Below are 25,537 nucleotides of genomic sequence, written 5' to 3'. Positions count from 1 at the left end.
TTTCTTGTCCTGTAGTCATTCTTCTTGCTTTTTTCCAGTTTCTCTCCTGTCAAGTTTGCATCTTTCTTGAAGTGTAATGCCCCAAACAGGGTGTAAGGCCATCTGAAGTCTTGCATGTGGAAAAATGGAAGTATTCCCACACAAGTCAGCTTATACTGGTATACATTTTGTGTATATGTTCCAGCATAATGCTTTTTTTTTTTTTTTTCACAAAACATAAGTTTACTTGGTTTGTTAACCATTCTGCATCTCCAAGATCAGAGCATTCACCTGGAGAAAAGATCATATCTAGAGAGGACTCCTTCTAAAACAGAAACTTAACAGCAGTTTAACAGCAGCTTAGTGTTTGGTGGCAGCTACTGAGTTTTATATCATGCTAAAATAATGAAATGTTTTAGTGCTATGTTCAAATGTGACTTTCCTATTGCTAGAATAAATAGACAACTTTGAAGGGCCTTACGGGATGACATTTATCGGGAAGCTGAGGAAGTGATTTTTGAGGCAGCACCTTTAAACAGTAAAAAGGTGGGAAGGAAACATACGCCTGTTTGTGTGGATGATCATTAAAAATGGAAATAAACCATTGATAACTGTATCAAACATTATATTTTTACTTAAAAACATCCCAGAAGCATGTCCAAAATCATACTTCTAAGTTAGAAGTTAATTATAATTTATGGGCAGTTTTGGTAATTTTTCTTTTCTCAGTCTATAAAAGGCTTTTTGCAAAAAAAAAAAAAAAGGGTTTAGGTGTTTGATTACTGTATTGTATCTTTGCTTGATCTTCAGCCAGATGTTTTAAGTTTTGTAGCAGCCTGTGGGGAGTGTGATACTTGAAGTGAAATAGTTGACCCTCCTGAGGATGGAAACCTAGTGAAGATTTTGATTATCAGATGCATTGAAAGAAGGGAGAAACATTTGAGTGGGCATAGAGGCAGCTCTATTTTACTAAGTTTCTGCCCCCACCCCAGCTCATTCCATGGTTCAGATCCAGAAGATACTCTTCTACTGCCTGTATGTTAGTGTGTTGGCACACAGAAATGAGAAGAAAAAAGAAAGTGCAACTGTTGTTAGGATCTAACATTTTGGAGCCTGTCTTCAAAGACACATAAAGTCTGTTTTTCTGATATGTAGAACACCTTGCGAATTCTATTCATTTTGGGAAAATAATAGGCTGCTCAACAATGGCATCCTTTTTGAAATGTCTGTATTTTAAAAATTTTAGTGAAGACACTTAAATCTTGGGATGGATGTTTTAAAAAGGAATTAGATACTTGTAAGTTGACAAAAGAATCTGATGTTTACTATTCTGTGCAGTTGCTGAGCAAAGCAGCATTGCTGTTGTAATGTCTATTGTTTTTAGTGATTTGTCATCTTGAAAATTTGTCTATACAATGAGGTGAAAATTTAGAGAATGGAAATTTAGGGAATGGAAAAGATGCAGCCATTTCTTGTGGAAAATTTCCATCCCTTTTCTTGTCTCAGCAACACAAAGATGTGGCAAAGGAGGGACCTAATTCACCTGAAGTCAGCATCTTTCGGGAGACTCCATAGGGCTAGCAGGCCCCTTCACAGTTTTCAGGGAATAATTGAACAAGTAACCATTTCTGAAGGGTCCTCTTTATATGGAATCCCCAGTGAGGCGCATCCTTCCACTCATTTCAACTCCTGTTAATTGCTGCCCCGTCTGTGTGTGGATTTGACTAGTCCTCTTAAGAGAGCTGCTGTATCCCTGCTTGGCCACGTAGGCTTGGGTAGGTTTGGGACAAGGTGGTTTTTTTCCTCTACAAAGGTCTGTTTCATTTCAGACTAATTAGCAATGCTCTGGATTTTTGAGTTTTCACTGCAACATCTGCGGTTATGTCCTCAGCTTCCAAACTTGTAGAGTTATCAAAGTCTTTAAAGAAGTAGGACGTTTGTCATGTTTCCTATGATACTTTCTGTGGGTGTTAACTTCGTCTTTGCTTTCCCTATCTGCTTTGTATAAATTTTAAAAATTATTGCCTGTTGCCTTTCTGCCTTTTTGTACTGCTCTTTTTATGATTTACCTCTACATGATTATCTTGTGTTAAGTCTAAAATATTTAGCCTGTGAGTGTATTTGTCTTTTCCACTATTGCAAATGAAATTTTGTGCTTATTTCAACCAAATGTTGCAGATGGATGAGATTTTTGTTGTCAAGTGAAGTGCCTCTTAGGAAATGTTTCTTTTCCCCCCTCATTCTGTTTTTTAAAACTTTGCTTTTTCATTGACTTTTCTCTTTCCCAGCTCCTTCAACTGTTAAAAGTGTTTCTACTGTCTGTCACAGTACTGAGCCTTGCTAAGTCATAGGTTATTTAAGCATTACAATATTCACAAATGTCTACCTGCTTTTGTTTTGTTTTATTTTTTACACACAGAAAGAAATGAGCAGTGCCCTTGCAACTTGCATCAGTTACCTTTTTGTTATTATATCCGGAATACTCCATTTGCATTCATATCCCATTTAAGTGTGGTATACATCCTGCTGCTTTTCCCTCGTGTTATATTCTTTCTCTACCCTGTTGTCCTTTGTCTTTGCTCATCTAATGCTGATCACTTTTTTTGTTCTTGTTATGTTTTCAAATTAATAGTGCTTTTAATGCTGTAGTGTTAAGGTGCTGGAGTGTGTCCAGAGAAGGATGATGAAGCTGGTGAGGGGTCTGGAGCACAAGTCGTATGAAGAGCGGCTGAGGGAACTGGGGTTGTTCAGTCTGGAGAAGAGGAGGCTGAGGGGAGACCTTATCGCTCTCTACAACTACCTGAAAGGGGGCTGTAGAGAGGTGGGTACTGGTCTCTTCTCCCAAGTGACTAGCGACAGGACAAGAGGAAATGGCCTCGAGTTGTGCCAGGGGAGGTTCAGGCTGGATATTAGGAAAAATTTCTTTAGTGAGAGAGTGGTGAGGCACTGGAACAGGCTGCCCAGGGAGGTGGTGGAGTCACCATCCCTGGAGGTGTTGAAGGAGCGTGTGGACGAGGCATTGTGGGACATGGTTTAATGAGCATGGTGGTGTTGGTTGATGGTTGGACTGGATGATTTTACAGGTCTTTTCCAACCTTAGTGATTCTGTGATAACTAGGTCTCACATCTGTCTGAACAGCGTAGTGATTACATGAAAACACAAGACTCCCCCTCTGGTTGTCTCTGTTTCTAGCCAGGTTTGATCTTTAGCACATGGCAAGCGTGGGGTGGAGGCACATGGCCTTTTTCTCCTCTTGCAATGAATCACTTCTCCCCTTTCCAAGAGAGAAAACACCTTATCTTGTGGAAAAGTAACAGCTGAGGCAGGTATCTGCCTGATGCTGGAAATAAGTAGTCTTGTATGTATATTCTCTGAAAATATCATTATTGTTATTGGAGCCAGACCAGTGTTGGACATCTTGGTTTGCTTTGCAAAATGAGATTTGCCTTTGGTGATACAGAAGAGAGAAGTTTGGCTTACCTAGACAGCTTTTTGGTCCATAACTTCTACCTTTATGTGACTTTTCTTGGAAAAATATAATTAAGCTGTTGAAGCTAACATACTTCAGTATCTACAGGTTTTTTCAGACTTTGTTGGGGTTTCTGGGACAAGCTTTCATTAGGCATGGATGGCAGATGTAAAGCAGATATCAGTTGTTTGGTGGAAAATAGCTTCAAATTGAGATTAATAAAATTGTTTATAAAATTTGACAAAGGCTGTCCTAATATCACCAGATTTAGTAATGTCCCCATTATTTGCTCTAACTTAATCAACTGATTTACCTAAATATCTTTGTAGTGTAACCAAGAAGCTCTCAGGCTTTTTAAATTTTTTTTTAATTCTTTTCGGAAAGTTAAATACTTATTTTTCTGGTGAAGAATTTCTGCCTTCTTTTTTATTTTTATATATATGTGTGTGTGTGTGTATATCTTTAAGTCTGAGAACATCCCTATGAAGTGGGAATGCACTATTGTCCCTGTTTTGGAGGGAGCTGATTTGACCTGGCTCTTGACAGGACGTCCATCTTCTGCACGGACGTTCGTCAGCTGAAAAGGTAGTAACTTCCATTCCAAATAAGAAGGTAGTTGGTGGGAGCAGATGAAGGTATGGGAAGACTGAGGGCTGGGCGCATAAAGAGAGTGATATGGAATAGCACTTAGCACTCCTGTGCTTTACTTGTAGGCAGCTGGCAACAGTAATGTAAGCTGTAACTGTAAGTACCTACAAATGGAGTTTGCAATAGCTGAGGTATAATGAAGTATTTAAGCAGTCATTTAGGAAAATGGATATATTCATTCTACTCCCTGGTATTTTGTCTGAAGGACTGGAATCCATGAGGGTGCCTTCATCGCTGAACTATATGATAATGCTCCATTTTCATAGGTGCTGATAAATTCTGTCTGGCTTAATGAGTCCTCCATGTCTATTCTTCACTCCTGCTGTACAGGTATTCCAGGCCTCCTCCTCTCTCTGCTTGGTGGGTAGAGAGGTTGTGGCAGACAGATTTATAATCTTCCTGAGCTGCATTGAAGTTAAATGAGTGAATGATATTCCTCCAGAGTATTTCTACAAAAGGGTATATTTTTCTGAATTAAATCTGTGGCCGCAGTCCTTTTTAATGAACTCAAGAGTGTTAATGAGCACTGGATCTGAACTAGGTCAACCAGGGATAAAACTTAGGGATAAGGGTGCTTAGTCCAGGCATTCTGATTGGGTTTGGATATGGAATAGATGTTAAGCCATCCATCTCTGGCAAAATGGGAGCAGTATTGGGCATGCTTGGAAGCATACTCAATATGACTCTAGAACTCGACTGAGAAAAACTTAGATGCTGGTAAGATCTTAAGTGCTGAAGGGTAGACTAGGAGTTCAGGGATTACACTTTTCTGTCCAAACTAAGATGACCTCTCTTGTAGGTAATTCCTTGAGGCAGGTGTTTGCTTCTGGTCTTACAGTTCTGAAGATGCCCAATATAATCGGGATTTACACTGTCTGGCAAAATGTTCATACTGTGCAAGGAAATTGAGGGATCTCCTCTGTTCTCATACAAGTGATAGTGATTTTGCTATCCATTCACCTGTCACTGGCTGACAGATGGAACTGAAGCCAGGCAATTGGCAGCTTGCTTCTTGGGTTCTGATAAAGAAAATCCAACATTACCAGTAGTTTTCATATTAACCTTCTAGCTATGTAAGTATCTGTGTCTAATGGTAAGGACCACTCGGTGAAATTCTTTCTTTCTGATATCCAGCATTTCATGTGTTCACAGCTGTTTTGTTTTTCCTCTTTGTAAAATAATCTCAGAAGAACTGTCAGTCATAGCTAATAGGGTTTTTTGTTGGTGTTTTTTTCTTTTCCCTCTTCACCTGAAGTAGAGATTAGGAGCATAATGCAGAAAGGACGTGCACTTTCTTTTGATAGCATCCCTACGTAAGTTGTGACAGGGATCTTGTGATACATCTTCAGTAGTGATTTGCCTTTCAAGTTTGAAATGGAAGTTTAAAAAACTGAAACCAGAGGACTAGTTCTGGGCCCTGTCTTCTGTTAGTTTGGGTCCTGGGACATGGTGCTTTGTGAACTCCAGTATTGCAAAAAAGAAATTGCGTTCAGAATGCTGATAGAGATAATGAAAGGAAAATTACACCGTTTATCTTTAGTTTCCTATTGGTCTTTGTTCAGTTTAAATAAAAGATGTATGTATGTTGGACAAAGGATTCAGCTGACTGATTGCACTATTTCTAGATCAGGTTGCTCCTGTTTAGAAGTTTTGAACCCTTACACCAGTTATAATAAGCATATTAAAGAAAAAAGAAAATACAGTCATTTTTTTTGGCTCATAGGTCATAAAAGGTCTCCATGTTTTCTCAGGTAATAGTAATTGTGCAATAGATGGTAAGATGTGCATTTTGTTCTGCTTGTCTCATTAAAGAGAACAGGTTAGAACTTGTTGACTGCAATAATAATGGTAAGCAAACTGGTTTTTGCTAAGAATAAAAGATTTCTGGCTGATATGTGTTGATTACAAGGAAATCAAACGCAATGTGGAGACTGCAAAGCTCTACATCCATTGTAAATAAGCAGTTGTATTATGTTCTATATAAAGAACACAGGAAGTCTGCTTAAAGAACGTTTTGTATCTGTAACAATATTAAATATTAAAATATAGAGTAGAAAATTGCTGAAGAAATTTTAGCTGATAATACAAAAGATGTTAATCTGAAAATACATTTACAATAAATTAATTTATATTTTACAGAGGGGAGAAATATAACTTTATATATTTTTAGTATTTGACAAAACTGATTATTTCACTTAACCATGTTCCAAGGCTACATACTTATATCATTAAAAAAATAAGAGTTATTTCAGAATGGTTCTCTACTGTATTTTGTCCAGAGCTAGAGCAGTTTTGGGAGAATGAATGCTTTAAGCTTGTTTCAGTTGCCCATTTCCCTCTGTAATCTTACTAGTTTATGGGATCTTTTGAAAATGACTTTTTTGCAATTCTTCTATGGGTAGTAAATTGGTGTAATAAATTGCATGTGCATGATTAAGGGTAGCATTTTGGCCTCTAGAATTCTCATTACTTTGTATAATCTACAAGATGGAAAATGCAGCTCAGGATGTGATTAGCTGGCTCACAAACTCGTTTTTTGACTTGCTGTCAACCAAGGATCCCAAGCCTTTTTTCTACAGAGTTGCCCCCTAGTCTGTCTTCAACCTTTGCCAATGCACAAGTTTGTCCCCAAGTGCAAGACTTAGCATTTATTTGAGGTTCCTGTCAGCCTATTCTTTCAGTTGGTTGAGTTCCCTCTGAATGGCAACCCTGCCCTCCAAGTCTATCAACCATGTCCCCATCCCAACTATTTGGTGTCTTGCCGAGAGTGCGTTCTGTTCCATTGTCCAGGGTGTTAAGTTGTGTTGATCCCTCTATCAACCCCTGAGGAATGGCATCTGTAACAATGTGCTAGTTAAACTATGAGGAATGCCAGTTAGACTTTGAAGTACTGACAACTACTCTTTGATCCTGGTAATCCAGAGAGTTTCCCACCCATCTTGCAGTCTACGCATCCCTGCAATTTGGCAACAAAAATACGATGAGACTGCATTGAAAACCTTGCAAACTTCCAGGTAAACAACATCCCTGGTACTTTTCCTTGTGCACTGAACCAGTCATCTCACCACAGAGGGCAGATTTATCAGGCATGATTTGCCATTTGTAAATCCATGTTGGCTGTTCCCAGTCACCTTGCTGTTGTTCTTGTGCTTGGAAGGGGCTTCCACAAGGACTTGTGCTGTAATTTTTTTGGGATTGAGATGAGGGTGGTAATCCTGTTATTCCCCAGGTGTTTCTTCTTCACCTTTTTGAAGGTGACTGTATACATTTACCTTTTTCCCAAGGCATCCACCGATCACCACTACTCTTCAGTTGTGATAGGGAGAGACCTCTTGTCCAGCGTAGTATATGCATCCCATTTAGATCCATAAGCTAGTGTGTTTCCAGTTTGCTTAAGTGGTCCTTAAGTTCATCCTTCTTTCCTGCAGGTAGTACTTCTGTCCTCCAAACTACCTCTAGGCAGTGGTGCCTGAGAGCAGTCCTTGCTGGTAAAGACTGGCAAGGTATTGAGTGTCTTGCCCTCTTTCATGTCCTTTGTGACTAGGTCTTTCCTCTCTTTCAGCAGTGGACCTGTGTTGTCCTTGCTTGTAGAAGGATATCCAGTATGTTCATAGAATCCCTTCTTTTTGTTCTTTGCATCTCTTACTAGTTTCAGCTTCAGCTGTGGTTTTTCCTAATTCTGTCCCTGCATGCCTGGAAAGGGCTTCTGTGGTCCTCCTGGGAACCTCATTGGGTTCCACCTTCTAACAAAAAAAAAAAAAAGTTCCCCATTTAGCCAAATAGCAGATCAAATGGACCCTTCTCATCCTCTGTGGAGGTTGTCCTTGAAGATCAACCAGCTCTCATGGGCGCCTTTGTCATTCATGACCATGTCCCACGAGATCCAGCCGAGCAGGTCCCTGAATAAACTCAAGTCCATTTTCCTACAATCCAGGGTTTTTCTTTGTTCTGATACTTGCTTTCCTCACTTCCCTTAGAATCTTAAGCTCCAGTATCTTGTGGTTGCTGCAGCCAAGGCAGCTGCTGACTTCCATGTCCCTGTTTAGACCATTTTTACTTGTCCTCAATGCATTTGAGGTCTGGATTACTTGTGCCCTACTGTGTTGCTCTTCCAGCAGATGAACTGGTAGTTCTGTTCTACCATGAGGACCAAGGGTAAGTGTGTGAAAGCTTCCTTTGTTTCCCCCTCCTGTGTGTGCCTTTTACCTCACATCTCCAGCACCTCAAGAGCTTGGTTTAGTCAGGTTTGGAATATATCCTCCTAATGATTCCCAAATTTCTTTTGGTATGTATAAGCAGTACTTAAGTACAAGTGTAGTTTATGTGAGACTGAATGTTTGCCATCCAAACGCAAATGACTTATTTAGCATATATCAGGTAAACGCTTGTTTTTGTTTTCATATATTTCAACACACAAGCAGATGATTTAAACATTGTCATTTCTTCCTCAGTCTATAATTTAATTATTATAATTTAATTAAACTTAAATAATCAATGTACATCTACTCTGTACATCTGTTTCTTCTTCACCATAGAGAGAGATACTTGTGTTGAGCTGTTTGTATCTCCTATTCTGCATATCCTAGAATCAAGATCAAAAATTTTTCAGTATTACATTGTGATAAAGGTGATCTGTACTGACGGTAGGAAAGAAAAGTCTGATATGATGGAATGTGTTGAAAAGCTATAGCTAATGTTTTGGCTAGTTTGTTAGCCAAGTTTTGAAAGGAAAAAAATATACCGAACAAACATGAAAAAAACCCCCAACACTCCCGATCCATAAAAAGCCCAGAAGTGGTAAAATGCTGCAGCTTTTCAGATGGTTTTCAGGAATACACCATTATATTAATTCCATAATTCAATATTATCTATTTAAGTCTTTAGAAGCATTATATTTCTTCTGGGGGTGAAGCTTTATGAGAAAAAGAACTAAGAATACAAACTTGGTTCTTTTTGGAAAGGATTTATTAACTCTGCGCTTAACTAGCTGAATATATTTTTAATGTTCTGTTCTTTTTGAATGTGGAAAAGAATACCTTGTATAAGGTCTTCTTACTGTCTGCTTTGAATTATAGTGAACACGCAAAATGTAAAGAATCTGTTATTTAATCTTTAGGTTTTTAAACATTTATTTAGTGTGGATTAGGTGTTTCTTTTGGTTTTGTCTGTATCTGTTTTAAAACATATCTTAAAACCTGACACAGGCTTCAAGCCATCAAGAAGATGAACAAGTGGTCCTTGTCAGAACAGATCAAAGTGGAAGGACATGGCCTGTGACCGCACCAATTGCACCGCAGGAGCCAAAAGGAGGACGGAGAAATCGACAGATGGTAAGTTTTAGAAATGCGAGTATTAAAGTGTAATTCTGAAATGATTTTGTAGTTTTACTTTTATGATGTTGTAATTACTATGAGTCTTATCAGAATGTCAATAGGTAGTTAAAAAGTTCCTTTCAGAAGATGATTATAATTAGGTGTTAGAGTACATATTTATTAAGCATATATTAAGTTTATTTTCAGACTGCGTTTCCCTAGGTATCACTTCAGGCCTTATTTAAATGCACGTTCAAGGAAAAGTAAGTTTTTGAAATGATCACAGTCTCTTAGCCAAGTAGTTTATATTACATAAAGTTATGTAAATAATGAAGATTAGCAGAGATGAGTATTTCCAAAATAAGGAAGATTTTACTGAGATACTCAGGTCTCAGGGGCTAATTTTCCTTTTCTTTTCTCCTGATCAAAAATACTGCTACTGGTGATAATAAAAATTATGACCTAATCTTTGTAACAAAATGCTTTGGGGAACAGTGCGAAGCTTGGAGGCTGGAGCACTGTTTTGTTCTTAGGATATTTACTTGCAACAGTAAATAAACTAATATTTTGATCTTCTTGGCGTAAGACGAGATGACAATACCTTGTCTTTCTAGCAAGTATGTTCTTGATTAGTAGGACAGCTCAGTTTGTAACACTGCTATGGAGGAATGAAAGGCACAAGAGGGTGAGGAATTGGTCATCATCTTCCTGTTGTTTCCGTTTTGGAAAATGCCATCTCTGCTTCATGTTAATGACCATTCCCTGTGCTCCTTCAGGATTTAGTTTAGTCCTGCCCTAAAGGACAAACTCTGTTTTCTTGTGCACTCTAAGATGGCAACATTTCCCAGCAGAGGTACCACATTTATACAAGTTTTCAGTAGCGTCTGTGATTGCTGTGTTTCAGTAGTGTCTGTGACTTGACAATTCAAAAGCTTCTGTAAATAATGAAGATTACATTTTGGAATATTCCATTTTTGTGAGCTGATTAACTGTTTCAGTGAATTCCTATACATCTTTCCTGAGTGGTAATGTAGCTCTGATAGCTTAAGGATATAAAGGATATAGTGATTGTGGGAAGAGGCTATATTTTTATTTAGACCTACTGATGCAATTGAAGAAAGGGGAAGGTGTTCTTTTCCTCAGGTCAAATAAAGCCCAGTTTTTTCAGATGTGCTTAGCTTGATTCGGCATTCTTTAAATTTGTTGAAATTATTAGGATATCAATTTTTTAGTTGATCTTTCTCACTAGGTTAATATTTATTTTCAATATATTTGTTTCCAGGTTCCTACTCATATAGATAAAGAAAGAGTAAGGTATTTTCAGGATGATGATAGTATGAACCTGAAGGATTTGGTCAAAAATGAGAAGATGAGAACAGCAGAGGATCAAAACTCACTGTTCATGCATATGGCATCAAAGGTAAGGTGTCGTTGTGTATGGCTTCTTAATTGAGCATTGTATTATTAGAAATATCAAGGAGCACATGAGGCCTCAGTGCTCTAGGTATGTTGCTTTTGGTTGAGAATTCTGATTGTCTTGAATAATGAATCAAGTCTGTTGTAAGATGGTCCTGGTAGATGTTATCAAAATGATGGAAACCTGTATGCATGCAGGAAATATGGTGCGTTCAGTTCCTTTGTAGAGGTGATTGTGCTGTTCCTCTGCCTGTAGAATTTGACGCTTTTGAGGTGAACACTTTTGGAGTGCGTTGTACATTAATAGGTTACTTATGCCCAGCAAAACATGTTTTCCTCAAATTAGTGACGAAAAAAAGCAGCATTTTCTTAGTGTTTAGAATGGCTCTTCCATCTATAAGTTACAAAAATCAATGAGATTTGAAGCAAACTACCTGAAATTCCATCAGGATGTCCTGGATAATGAGATAATTTATGTTCGCAGGCCACACAGATTTATACTTTATAGTTCCATGAGTGATTCCACTTAAAATAGTGGCCAGTTCACAGACAGATACTGCAGTGCAAATGGAATGATTAATTTCTGTCATCCAAACTGAATAATAAAGGATACTTTCTGTGCTTGATATGGAAGTGTTTGACAGGGATGATTTCCAATGATTATGACATACAGTTTCTCTAGCATGCTTCAAATTCTACTAGGTTACTGCTCCAGTATTTTGTGTACCACTGAGCAGGTTTTCAAAAAGCTTGTTAGCATGGAATTAGTATCATCACAGACAAAATTTGTTTTTCCATTTATCTAGAAGGCAGACAAGATCCTGGAGAATAGGTTTTTGTTTTTTTTTTTTTTTTCTTCTTTTAAAAATTCTTCTTCAGGTGATACTTGAAAGAATTGGAAAAGCCATGATAGTGCCCAGCAGAAAATATTTAACCTGATGCTATAAACCATCTGGCAGGAAGTTCTTTTGGAGAGATTTTCAGAACTTTAGAAAGTAGTGTGGTTTATGCATCTCCTCATTCAGCTGCTTCTGGTAGAAGTTCTCATTCTCTCCCACTGGCATACTCAAAAAAATTATACCCTTGGGGTCCAGTTAAATAAACATGTCTTGTTGCCAGTATTTGATTTCCTTCTCTACCTTCCATTCCAAAAAAAAACCCCAAACACATAAAACTTTGCTTCAAAACCTGGCTAAAAGTGCAAACTATTAACTGTAATTAACTAGCATATCTGTCATGCAAACATTTACAAGAAAATGACAATGTAAGGACACAATAAAACTTTGTACTGTCTGCATCATATGATAATAAGCATAACAAAGAGAAATAGTTGCTGTTTTCTCAAGGATCTTATTCATCTTGTATTGTCTTGTTTCCATTATGTATTTTATTTAAAAGAGGTAACTTTTGTGAAGAATGGTTGTTGGGGGGTGTATGTGTATGAATGTCTATATTAAAACATGAGTGGAATGGAATTTAAAAAAAATCTTTAACTCAAATCTGGGCATCGAAGGTGGGTTTGTAAACCAATATTAACATGTCTTTCTGAAATAATTATTAATGTGCTCAATTTGTGCTGTGTTTATTCTGATGTTTTCATGTGACTGCTTCAACTGAACAGTTTACAGGATTGCTTTGTGTGCTTTGATTCTTTTCAGAGAATTCAGGCTAATTTGAGCTTTCTCAGTTTGGTGATAGCAAATGTTTGCAGTGCCCCTATGAAGACATAGTGGAGAGTGCTCTCAGAAAGAGAATTTTTTTTTTGGCTTGGATTTTTCCAAACTCAAATGAAAAGCCATTCAGAGTTTTCTGAGAAACATGTGTGCATTTATACAGTAATGAACTTGGCTTGCCCCTGAAATTTCTAAGCTTTGTGAAAAGTATTGTTTGTGTATTCATAAATTTATTGATTCCAAGTTTCATCACTTCAAACTGGAAATAACTTTTGATTCTTAGAGCATGTTCAGTTGTCCTTGGTTTAGTTTTTGTATTTTTGACATTATATTAAGTAATGCAAGGAAGACTAGCAAACTTGAAGGGAGATCAGATTTCTATATTGTTTAGTTTTGTAAGTCTTCAAAGGGAAATTTCTGATAATTTTTCTTCATAGTTTTTTTGGTTCTGTTCTTGTTCTTTTTTTCTATTCAATTTTGGAATGCTGTGAATTTTCCAAGTTCTTGATGATTGAAACACTTAATGTAAGAGCAGGTATATGAGAGATTCGCTCAGCCTGATATTCTGTGTCCAACAGTGACTGCTTAGGAGAAAGAATATAAGAACAGGTCACATTTCCAGTGATGCAGCCTTTATGTACTTTCCTGGCCTTTAGCAATTTGGAATTTTTTTATGGTACCTCCTTACCTGGTATTTCTCTCTGCTTTTGGTTTATGGATAGTTATGTTAATTGGGGATTGGACTGAATATCCCCTGTTACTTCCTTTCTGTGGCTCATCTCCCATTCTATCATCTGTACCTGTTGCTAAAAAGTATAAGCTATAATCACTGAATCTGAAGAAAACAGAAAACCAAATCCTGTGTGCATAACATCTTTGTATCTGCAGCTAGTTCTTCAAAGATTTTAGCTACTTGCACTGTAAGGATTTCTGGGACAGTGGTGAAATTTGATCCATTTGGGAATGGTACATAAATGGTCTGGCTTATTATGGAGCTGTTTTAAAAAATAAAGATTCTGTGCAAGTGAGGGTGAACTTTGGCAACTGAACTTCTGCATCCATATAGTAGAGGAAAATGCAATATAGTGTTTAACTTCTAAAAAGAGGCAATTATGAAGAAATGTGGAGTCTGTTTAGTAGGAGTTTAAAATGAGTACGTATAGAGAAAATGCTTGCAGATTATGAGGGACTCTCTAGTACTCGGTGCTAATTGCACATGTATGCCACTGGTGAAAACATTCAAAGGGAGTGAACACCCTGCCAAAACGGTATAAAACTTTATTTAATTGTTTTTATTTAAAAATAAATCCAAGGATGGGTGAACAGAAGACTAAAGAGCTTATGGGAGTTAAAAGAAAAATCAAATCCAGAGCCCAACCATTATTTAAAAAGTACTTGTCATGTCCAAGTATAAAGAATGGAAAAGAGCTTGAGCCTAACAGGCCTAGAAGTAAGCTTTGATAAGAAAGGTTGAAAAATTGTCTTGAGGGAATTATTTTAAGTAATTATTTTAAGTTTGCTGAAAGTATAAAACTAGGAGTTAAACTCATTGGAAGCAAGAAGCCTGCGGGAATGTGGAGTTGAAAAAAACTGATCAAGGTGTAATTAGAGCGTTTAGGAAAGATAAGTGCATGCCAGAAGAACCAATGAACTATTTGCCTTAATATCCTCTATAAATGAGGTCAGAGCGATTCTTTTGCATGAGCCATTATTTACAGGGAATAAAAGAAAAACTCTGAAGTTAACAGTGTCAGCAAAATGGCTTTTAGCTCAAATTTATAGAAATCTATTATTTTAAAAAGAAACTTGAATTTGAGATGAATAATAACAAGTGACTAATACCGAATGGTCCTCACTTAAGTGGTCTGAAAGAAGTCAAGTGTGACATGCTGAACTATGAACTGCTGAGTGTAATCTTCATTCATCCTGAGGAACAGAAGGTGGCAAGTATAATGGCAATCTTTAAAAAGAAAACAAAGGGCAGGAGTAAATGGTTATTTTTTGTTATAAAAGGAGGTTACCAGTGGATTCATCAGGAATCTCTACTGTTCGACACATACATAAACCATCTGGAGGAAGGGATACTTTATGACCTGACAATTTGTTACTGTTACATAATTATTCAGGACTGTCAAAAATAGAGGTCACTGTAAATTCAAAACACAAAGCTGGGATTTTCCCAACATTGTGAAACTTATATCTGAACTGATTCTTAAGATTAACTTTAGAGAGTTGCTGGAGAGACGTACATATTTTAGTGGTGTGAGTCATCCGTCCTATTTTGAATGACGTCTGACAGACGTTGTGGGTGTAACAGGAATTAAGATGTCTAACTCGAACACAGGAGATTATGCTATAGACCTCTCAATTAAGGAGAAAGAGATCCCACCATAGGTATCAAGGCATTAAATTCAGATGAAAGTCAGGGTTGATGAATGCAAAATTACGGTAATCGTGAAGCTGAGTGGACTGGGCATATACCCCAACAAACTGTTACTGCTTGATTTGAGTCATTGTGAATCTGCACACATCGTCTCAGTGCTGGTGGGATTGTGAAAAAAGGGAATTTAGGACCGATTTAAAACATATAAGGCTACTGTAGTGCACTCATGGTGCACCCATAGCTTGAATGCTACCCAAGCTCATAAAGCATACCCTGTGGTGAAAGGTACAGAATGGTGGCCATTTGAAGAAAACTTAATTAAGCCAAAATTTCTTCAGCTTGGGTGGGGAAAAAAGGCAGCTGGTAGACTAGAACACACAATTAGCATGAAAGTTTAATAGAAAACAACTATTTTTGTTACTCGTATGTGAAGCGGTCACGGAGCAGAGTTTAATGTGAAGGGGGGTTTAGGTTGGGTTTGGTTGTTTTTTTTTTAACGTGGAGAAGGAAATTGTAGAACTCTCACTGTAGAGCATAAGATGCTGTGGAGGCCTTAATTGTGAGTGGGAGGAAAAATGATACAGCGCCTTTGTGAAGTACAGTTTCATTGGTAAATATTAAATAGGGAGATAGGAATTTGGCTCAGGATTTCCATAGTGAAATGCTGAGATCTGCAAGTGTGTAGCAGAAGTGTCAGTTCTACATGCCTTGTTTATGCTTTTCCCCATATGTTCTAGCTGTTACTGGAGATTGATTTAGCAACATAAAATGATCACAGTGAGTTAGAGCAAGCAGCTGAGTTTAGTATGTTTCATTCTAAAGGTTTCTTTCTTTTTTTTTGTTTTGTTTACGGATAAATTTTTTTAATAATGTTACAGGAATTTATTGTGTTTCCTGGCTTATGCAAATGCTTTATTTTAGTTTGGGAATGCTCTGAAGTTCCTGCAGAGTTCAATAAGCTTTGGGTCAGATGTTTCTTTTTTGTTACTAGGCAAAGATGCACTACATCACGTTATTTTATTAGAACAAGCTTCTTGAATGAATATCTAGCTCTCGACTAATCTATTAAGATTGAGCCATATTATTTATTTACTAGCTAAGTGTCCTGAAGCATGTGCTCAAAGTAGATGTTTTTGTCAATTACTGTCCAAGATGAGGTTTTTCTCTTTCAGCTGTACAAGGAATCTGTTGCAAAGGATTTTTAATTGTCCAAATTTTAATTCATGGTACTGAAGTCCTCAGTTCCATGCAATGTCACATTTAGGTTTTGAAGGTGGTTTTTTGTTTGGCTTTCACAAAAAGAAGCAATCATAGATGCCAGTTCTTCTCCGTTAAAATCTGAAATACTTCTGGTAGTTTCTGTACAGGTGATTCCCATCTCTTGTCACCACAAAATGTGATGGTCTTCCCCAGATGGTGATTGTTTCTTGATCCTAAATTAAGAAACTGTCTCCTAGGCATCCTGAGTTTTCCATGTCTGTAGAATGCATTCTTGTTCACAGCATTACAAGATCAGTGTTAGTGTTGAAGTGTTGGCAGCAGTCTGAAAAATTTGGGTGTGATCACAGATATTCTAGATGGTTTTTTAACGTACTTTATAAACCTATACTACAGAGACTATCTGCATTATGATCTGGGGGCTCAGTGAGACAATCTTAAAAAATCTTGCATCTCTCCTGAATAGATTCAGCAAGGTCTTTGTACGTCCAGCAGGAAGTCTAGCAACCAAACCTCTTTTCTCAGTTTTAGTTTGATAACATAGTATACAAATTTGACACATATAAATTACTTTTTCTTTGTGCCTTCATTTGAGAAGTGGAGAAAAATATTCACAAAAATAAATCTCATCGTTCAGAAGAGCAGTGGGAGGATACTGCTAAAAGTCTATAAATTATATCCTACCTAGATGGGAGAAGGGAGATCCTACCCCTTAAATCCTGTTGAATGATTTAATTCATTTTATCCGTCTGAACTGCTTTTTTTGAGTGATTGTTGTGATTTCTTATGTGTGGCTACTGGGAGAGAAGAAATTATCCACTGCAGACAAAGCAATTGCTTTTAAAGAATGAAATATAGGGTATATTTTTACCAACAACCTTCCTTTAAGGTTCTCTGTTGCACAACTGCTTCTCATTACAGTGTTGTCTTTGCTTCCCTAACTTCAAATGTCAAACCTGATGCCAATATAGTTTGTGGGAAAATGGATGTTTGAGGGGTGGCTCATCCTTAGGTTCAGTTGGATGCCTCTTTTCAGCTGAATGGAAAACAAACCAAAATTTGTATGAATTACCAAAAAGAACTTTTTTTTGGGGGGGGTCTGTTGCATTTGTTAGTTGTCTAAAGATTGCTGGCTGCTCAGCTAAGTAAAAAGAAAAGTTAGGCTACAAAGTTAAGGAGCTTCTGCTACCATAACATAGCCAAATATATCTCTTTTTTTTTGTTTGTTTGTTTGTTTAGAGCTTCTGCCTTAAGGTCAGATTGTATTTTTCCATATTGTCTATATCTTGTTCAGTCCAGTGAATGTTCAGTGTCTGACAGCAAGGTGGCTCTGCAGTCCTTGCAACTCTTCGGTTATACAGTGTGATCACCCTTATTGCCACCTTTAATCCAATGTGAATTTACCAATGTGAGCAGAGGAGCCTAAACCCTCCCTGTCTTCATCACCTCAGTCTTGTGAAGCATGTTTGCTCTTTCTCCCATGACGTGTTGAACCAGCCAGCAGTATAGTTCCCCATGCAGTTGTGGCTGCGGCCAGCCGTGGTTACCGCTAAGCATATAGACTACAGCATTATTATTTCCTTCATGGATTTTTCCCAGGGCTTTTATCACTTTCCCAGACTATGCCAAAAATAAAATTCCAGCCACACAGCTGTTGAGGATGGAGGAAATGGGCACTGCTCTCACGAATGGGAATGGAATGAGAAAGACAGACCAACATATTTTCCGGCTTTTACACAGCTGAATGCTCTGCTCCACGTGAATGTTACTTTACTGATATTTAGTATTTTAGTGGTATTTCAAACGATATACAGGCTAGTTGTTATGAATCTCTGAAGACAATGACATAATTGCAGTTTTGTAAAGGGAGATGGGGATGTTGAAATAGAAAGATATAATTCATAAAAGGATTTACTTTCTTAAATGGGACTTGGAAGAAATGTCAGTATGTAGACCCAAAAGGCCTATCCGTGAAACATCTGTCTAATCCCATTGGCAAATGAATGTCTATGTAACGTTGTGTCATGCCTGACTCCTACTCCGATTCACGGACTAAACATCTGTTGTGGTCAAGCCATACTTGTCCTTACAAGTCTTTTTCCCACCTGTTAAGTTTCCTTTTCTCAAGAGCTCCGTGAGATCAGACAGAGGGAATATGCCATCTCCTTGCTATTTGTTTGCCTGTTGAGCCTGTTAGACGAAAAGCAAATTCTGATTTATCATTCCCCTTTTGCCCATTCTTCTTTTCCTAGTTGTGGTTTTAATACAACCCTGTTGTACTTGAGGCTCTTATCTCCTGTTACTTTTTGGCTTCTGTTCCCAGCAGGTGGATGTGGATGTCAGTTATCTCAAACAGTTTGAAGTAGAGCTTCTCCCACAGCCGTCCCGTGCATGCTATTATGTCAAACTTATGAACATCATGAAAAAGCCCCAAATCTTTAATTTTCAGTGGTGAAAAAGCTTTTTTTTTAAACAAAAATTAAAATCCCAACACTCATCTTTTTGATACATGGAAAAAAAAATGGCCTTAAAGTCTGATTCTTTCATATTTTGCTGTTATGTCTAAAGGAAAAAAAAAAAACACCTGTTTGAAGTTACTGTATTTCTACTTCTTACTTTCTTCAGCTTGGGAAGCAGATTGGGGTCTCACTGCTACAGAATCATGACTATAGAATATAAAAAAGTCAATAAAATATTTGAAAACAGGTTCCCCCCCCCCAGTTTAAAAGTACAAAATATATGTGAAGTCTTAGGTTTTCACTACTGATAGCTTAAAGTAACCTGTCTGTACTTCCTTCTGCTCTTGACTGTTGTAAGTAGTTAAATTTTCCCAAATTCATGCTGTTACGACTTACGTAATTCTTTCACTTATGTCAGTAGATGCTTGTGGGTGTATAGAGACTGATTTCTAGAACATTACCTCAATAGAAATTGCCTTCTATTTGTATGCATAAATTCCACTAAGGCTTTTTTTTCTTTTTGATTACGTTTTACTAAAATAAAGTGAGGAAGATCAATTTGTGTTGTTCATCGCACCATTTAAATTTTGACTATAAACTAATTTTATTTAAAAATCTCTGCAGTAATCCATAACATGAATTTGAGCAGTGAAAAATACAGAACTGTGTTAGTAATGCTGACCTTCTTGTATGGATTTAGTAAAGAGATATGCTGGTATTACAGGTTTGCAAAAAGGGAATTTGCATGTTGCTTTTCCTTGGTTCTGAAGTCTGTAAAATGGAAAATTGCTTTCGGCCTTATAATTTTTACTTGCTGTGCCAACCTACCTGTTACACATCTTTGCATTTCCATCACCATAAACTGTAATAATAGTCCAGAAACATTTTAAAAGCTAAAGTGAAAAAAGCAGAATGTTGCTGCTGCTACTATTATGTAATAAACCTTTTTCTTCTCTTTCTTGACATGGTGAAGCCATTCTAGCACAGTATTTAATAGACATGATAAAACTCTAACAAAGCTCTGATGCACTGTTGCTTTTTATATTTACTTAAAGATTACACATGTGCATTGTTTGCTGTAAAAAAATTAATATGAAAACCCAAGAGAAAATAATTTCAAACACCTCATTCTGCGTTACACCACATTTCAGTTCAATGCACTAAGCAACTTCCTGTGTATAATTTGTGGACACAAAGTTAAAGCTGTTTCTGCCCGTGGAAACAAAACAACAGCAGTAACAGCTGGATTAGGGAACAGGAGGAACTGTGTAGAAGCAGCCCATATTAAATGACTGCATAAGCATTTGGCATTCCTCGTGAATTACGTTAAAATTACAAGATATGTTGCAAATGAAGACTTGTGCAGGACAGTCTTTTCTAGGCATTTGAGTTATGGCCAGGGATAACTGTAAAGTTAAATGCTAATCACATTTTTAATAGCAGAATTCTGTGGCTGGAGGTATTTTGTTTGGCTTAAATTTCATTTCATTGACTTGCATATAAAGTTTTATCTGTCCTATTACCAAAATAGCAAAATCTACAGTTTTCATTTCAAATAACTGAAGCAAAAAGGAGCGTGGTCCCTAACCATTGAGCAGTATTTTGCTGTTTGTTTATTGCTTGACTTCTGCTGCTGAAAGGTAATCCTGAACTGCCTTGCTCATCAACATGATTCATAATATTTTCCTGTCAGTGTCATAGGCCTTAAAAGCGCTCTGTGCATTGATATGTTAAAATCCTTTGATACTATGTGTTTAAAATTTATTTCACTGGGATGATAGGTTTGGGAAATGCCTATATGATGAATTATATGTTGAATTAAACCTACAAATTCAGATGTCTGTGGTGATAGGGAGATTGGAGTTGTAATAAAATTAACATGATAAAATTCTGCCTTGATTTGGCTTGAGCAAATGCTATTTGAGATCAGAAAGTGTTTTCTGACGTGATTTTGTTGTAAACAATAAGTGCTAAATGCTGAATAAATTTAAATGTGATGAGATGTATTCATATGTCACTCAGGTTTATATTCTAAAATAATAGTTTAGTCTTCTTTATTGCAGCTTCCCAAAATATATGAGTACAACATTCCACAAATATTAAGTCTGTCATTTAAAGTTGAAGACGTCAGTGTTGCCATGACAATTTAAAACCAAACTGATATGTTTTATACAATCTATAGACTTTTTTTTCACAAATTTTCCAAGCAGATGCACTTTTATTAGCTTATATGGAAGTAACTTTAACTACGATTGCGTTAGTGAGAAAACAGGATAAGCAGAAGTTCAATAGTTGCATACAAAATAGAGTAAGAAAATAAAGAGAAAAGTACGTGTACAAAAAAGCTGAAAATAGCCCACATTAGAAAGATGCAGGTATATTTTGTTACTGTGCTAATTGCGTTAATGGAATTTCCTGTTTCATCCCCAAATTTCAGAGGAAATTTGAAGAGGGGAAAAAAGTATACTTAGGGTATTATATAGAAATAATCCCTGATAATTAGGAGTTCTGTCTCTTGAGGTTTTCTTTCAGTATCACAATGATATTAAACTCTTTGGTAGGGCTTTCTTTCCAAAGGGTGTACCCAAAGAGCAAAAGTAGTAGCAGCAGAGGGAGAGATAGGAGACACAATATGCAGCGCACTTCGGATGGAGTGTGTAGGCAGCCAGCAGTGTACAAGACTCCAGGGGTTTTACTGTAGCAATAAGAAAAATGGAATCAGTTTAAAATTAAGCTATGAGATACAGTTCCATCAATCTGAACACTTGGCAGAAAAATGAGGCTGAGCCTGGAGTGTATCTGACACAGATCTACAAGAGTTACTTTTGGAGGTAGCCCCGTGCCAAGGTACCTAATGGCTTCAGAAACATAAAAAATGAAAAAACCTCAATTATTTTATGAAAAGAATGTTATATAATGAAATTATTCATGCAATCTATTAATATTGTTCATGCTAATTGTAACGTTAAGGATTTCATCAGCAAATACAACATTATAATTTTTCCCTCTCTCAAATCATTCTCATTTATGCATAGTCAGATGCTGATCTCTTTCTGAATTCCTGTGCTGAATGGTTAGTGATCTCTCTCCTTGTTTTTGGTTTTGGCTACATTCGAACACATTAGATCTGTCCAAACGAGAGCCTTAAGGGTGATTTTTATCTGCTCTTGAAAGAAGTTTGGATGCCTTCCCTTCCTGCTCTTTAAATGTTTGTGTATTACAGGCCTTTCTTGGCCAGGGCAAGCAAAACTGTGGTGCCGTCCCTGTTGGTTAAACCAAAACTGCATCCTGGTTCTGGAAAACGGATCCCCTGTCAGATGGATGGTAGAGATTTCACAGTTGTACAATTACACCATGAGGTGTAGGAGGCTATGTCATTTTGCCTGGTGCTAAGAGTCTTAAAGCACCTGATTAACCGGTGCTTGCCAAAAGAGAAGGAAAAGTTGGAAAATAGAAGGCACATACAAAGGAATAATGTGGCAGATGAGCCCAGAACAAAAAAGTAAAATGGGAAAGAGAAGACAAAGGACTGTGGAGATTGTCTGTCTTATGAGAACATCAGTTTAGGTTAGCTCTTGTTTTTGGTCAGTGTCTGGTAGAAACAAGGACTTTGGGTGCATTGTCTTTATAGATGTCTGAATTTTTTATATCAACTTTGGGCAGTTCAGTGATGGTTTTTTAGGGCATCCCAACTTAAAACTGATATATAAAAGTGACTACCTGCTTCTTTCCGATCTCTGTGCAGCACCTGAAATACAGGGAATGCAGCGTCCAGCACAGTGATGGAACTAAATACACAATTTCCAAAATGCATTGACTTTTACATTTAACAGGAGTGATGCTTGAGCTGATGCAGAACAGCAGCTTTCCAGGGAATCTAATACATCAACCTAGTTACTTCTTTGGATTTGTACTAGCTCTGTCTTTTGTATGGAAGAAGATATGTTTGAAAGAAATCAGTTTTTAAATGATTATTTCTTTCCTTCTGGCATTTTGGAGAACACTCTCTTCTTGTTCTTTCAATTCCCCTTTAAGTTGTTTGAAGAGATTTTGTTTTAGCCAAATAATGCAATTGGCAGAACACACCAGGCAGCTTATTGTAGAAGTAAGAACATAAATTTTTTGAAAGCGAATTTCCATTTTCTTACCAAATAACATTTCAAAAAGGCCAATATTTAGAATAGCAGTTGAAGAGTACTGTCTAGTCTGCCATGGTAGCAGCTACATTTTATTTCAGTTCGGACGCATTGATGTTTGGCATTTGGAGGATTCGAGGGATAATCATATTTAAGGAATTATGGCCTTAAAAAACAATACATTTTTTTTCATTGCTACTGGCAAAGAATGTGTTAGTGATGTTTGTTGCTACTATTCCAATATTGCAGACTAAATGTCTTTAGTCTTTTTTTGTTTGTATTTAAGGCAGAAAACATTGCTGAATGGGTTTTCCCACTTATATTCATATCATATCTTATTTCAGTAGGAATACACAATTCTTGCTGGATGATATTTTTGCCTGTTTTTAGGTTTCTGTACTTTCTGAACTGTTTTGAGGTGTGTTGGAAGGACACTGTGATAATACAGCAGTTGCAAAGAAATTCTTAGTCCTTTCATGACTGTTGTTTTTAGAGGTGAAAATATATCCTGTTTTAACACGGCATAAAACGTGGCAAGAAATGAAGATTCGGCGACAGGGTGGCCATCTGTAACTTGGTCTCTTGGTCTCAGAACTGCAATATAATGGCACTGTGCATTGATGTATAGCTTGAATCAAGGTCTCGTAAACTTCTCTTTAAAGGTGTGAAAAAGGGGAAAAAAAATAACCACTCATTTTTCCACTTTGTCCTTGTCTGTTTGTCTTCAGCAAGGGAAGGGGATAGCGCTTGAAGAGCATCCAACTGGAGATGAATTATTAATGACTTGGATTTTTTTATTGCACAAGCAGGCTGAAATGTTTAAAATAACTTTTTTCTTAGACCCTGCTTATTTCAAGCATTTATTTATTGTCTTTGAAGCTGGAGTGTTAGTTTCTTGAACTGCCTTGCAGTCCTTACTATCTTCTGCTATTTGTTACTATTGCAATGGGATCTGTAATTTTGTTGCTGGTAGAGACTCTGTGGTAGAGGTAATCTGAATCTGATCTGTGAATACTCCTCCTCTAAATACCCCTTTACTATGGCTTCTCTCCCCAAAATGCTGCATTGCTATCTACCTTTTCTTGTTCCTTTACTTCTCCAAAGTAATCTTATGTTTATTTTACTTCCTTCCCCAATGTGCTTTATCTAATTCTGTTGACCAACATCTATTACATCTTAAACCAGAAGTGCAATGTTGTCTGGCTTCCATGGCCTCTAGCTGTATGAAGAACTCTTCTACACATCTTTTTATTTCCAGGAAAAATAAAAAATTTTAAGATTCTCCACTGACTTACTCTAGCCTGATGCACAGACCTTGGGTGGGATCCAGGCTGCACTAGGAGCTTACGTTGAACGAGTGATGTATGCACATGATTCCACTTATGTATGTAGCCTGTTTAGTAATATTAGAAGTGAAGTTTATTTAATCTTTTCCACTGTTTCCCTTCACTTTGGGGACTTTTAATTTTGAATTCTGAAATACTACTGTTGGATTTCCAGGAAGCACTAGGAGAAGTCTCTGGTGCAATTGGGGAATCTGTTTTGGGTGACTCCCAACTTTTGCCAATGGCTGGTTGGTTGGTTTGTTTTTTTCCTTTTCCTTTTTTCTTTTTTTTTTTTTAATTTTTTTTATTTGTAGCTTGTTTTCATTGACTCCACTTAAGGTCATGTATTGGACTTTATATTGCTTCAGACCTACTCTTAGGTTTGAGTCATTGAATTATGAATATTTTTCATATTGTGTCGAATATGATATGGAAGAGTACAATTCCTGAAGAACAGCAGCATTATTGCTTTTTTGTCTTACTGAATTACCATTTGAAATGTAATTATCTTCTGTTGGTCATGACTGTACCAGGAGAAACCAAATCTGGTCTTTAGACAACACTTACCTTTTTAAAGTTTACTGCTTTTTAGGTGAGCATTCTCTTTTGGGTCCCAGGTGTCTTATTGTATATGGCACTTTATCCACTGTTGAAGAAAGACATCAGCCATCCTGTTTAAGAAGATGAATATTTATTTCATCACTAGACAGAATTCTTGACTTGTGTTCCTGTGACATAAGGGACTTGCATAAGAAGATCTGTAGAGTATTTTTAAGGTGTTTTGAAAAGTACTACTATTTAAAAGAGGTCATGCATGACAAACCAGGAATTTCCATGACTACTTCTAAGTGCAACCAAAGCAAAATAGTAATGGTATTCTGTGCTGCATGTGATATTCCTGATATCCAAGGTATTTTGATTTCCATTCTTCTTTTTCTTTGTAGTCTGCCAGCTGTCTTGTTTCATGTGTATTTGCATTCTCATGGCAGATTTTTTTTTAATTTAAAAAAAAAAAAGTAAACCCTTACTTTTGGTAATAACAAAATTGTGCCATTCTGTAGGTAGTGTGTATTGGTGGTTTGTCTACTGAAGCTCCAGTTCTACCTTTCTTATGCTTATATGATAGAAGAACAGAGACTTGATTTTTGACACCCAAACCACTAAGTATTTTTTCTACAGCTCAGGAATCTCCTGTTTATTTTAAATATAGATTACAGCATTGTAGTAAAACAGAACAAGAACAGAGCTGAACTATTGAACTGTTGATTTTAGTCTGCAGTGGCTTCCAGTAGGAAATGCACATAAGAAGTTAAATGTATTATAGCTAAATAAAGTAATATTAAGGAGGCTGTTCCTCAGTTGTTTGGTAATGAAAGTACTGACCATATACAAAATAAGCTATTGGTCTGTGTTAGAGAATTGCAGTGTTCAGGAAAAGCAAGAACAGTTGTGTGTGTTTTGGGGGGAAAGTTACTTATCTACACTACAAAATAAAGTCTTAATTTCTTTTCATATCAG

The 25,537-nt window shown here is 37.0% G+C and overlaps 1 protein-coding gene across 1 annotated transcript in view; it reads left to right on the top strand.

The window, feature by feature from the left end:
* Nucleotides 1–25,537, top strand: part of CWF19L2 (CWF19 like cell cycle control factor 2) — a 72,412-nt gene that overhangs the window by 32,419 nt on the left and 14,456 nt on the right. Inside the window, exons 11-12 of the mRNA XM_059824885.1 lie at nucleotides 9,321–9,427; nucleotides 10,692–10,829. Coding sequence (XP_059680868.1) covers nucleotides 9,321–9,427; nucleotides 10,692–10,829 — 245 coding nt within the window. The remainder of the gene's footprint in view (nucleotides 1–9,320; nucleotides 9,428–10,691; nucleotides 10,830–25,537) is intronic.

This window comes from Gavia stellata, chromosome 1 (assembly GCF_030936135.1).
Source record: "Gavia stellata isolate bGavSte3 chromosome 1, bGavSte3.hap2, whole genome shotgun sequence".
Classification (NCBI taxonomy): domain Eukaryota; kingdom Metazoa; phylum Chordata; class Aves; order Gaviiformes; family Gaviidae; genus Gavia; species Gavia stellata.
The sequence above is the reverse complement of the archived record's forward strand: the minus strand, read 5'-3'. Positions and strand labels throughout refer to the sequence as shown.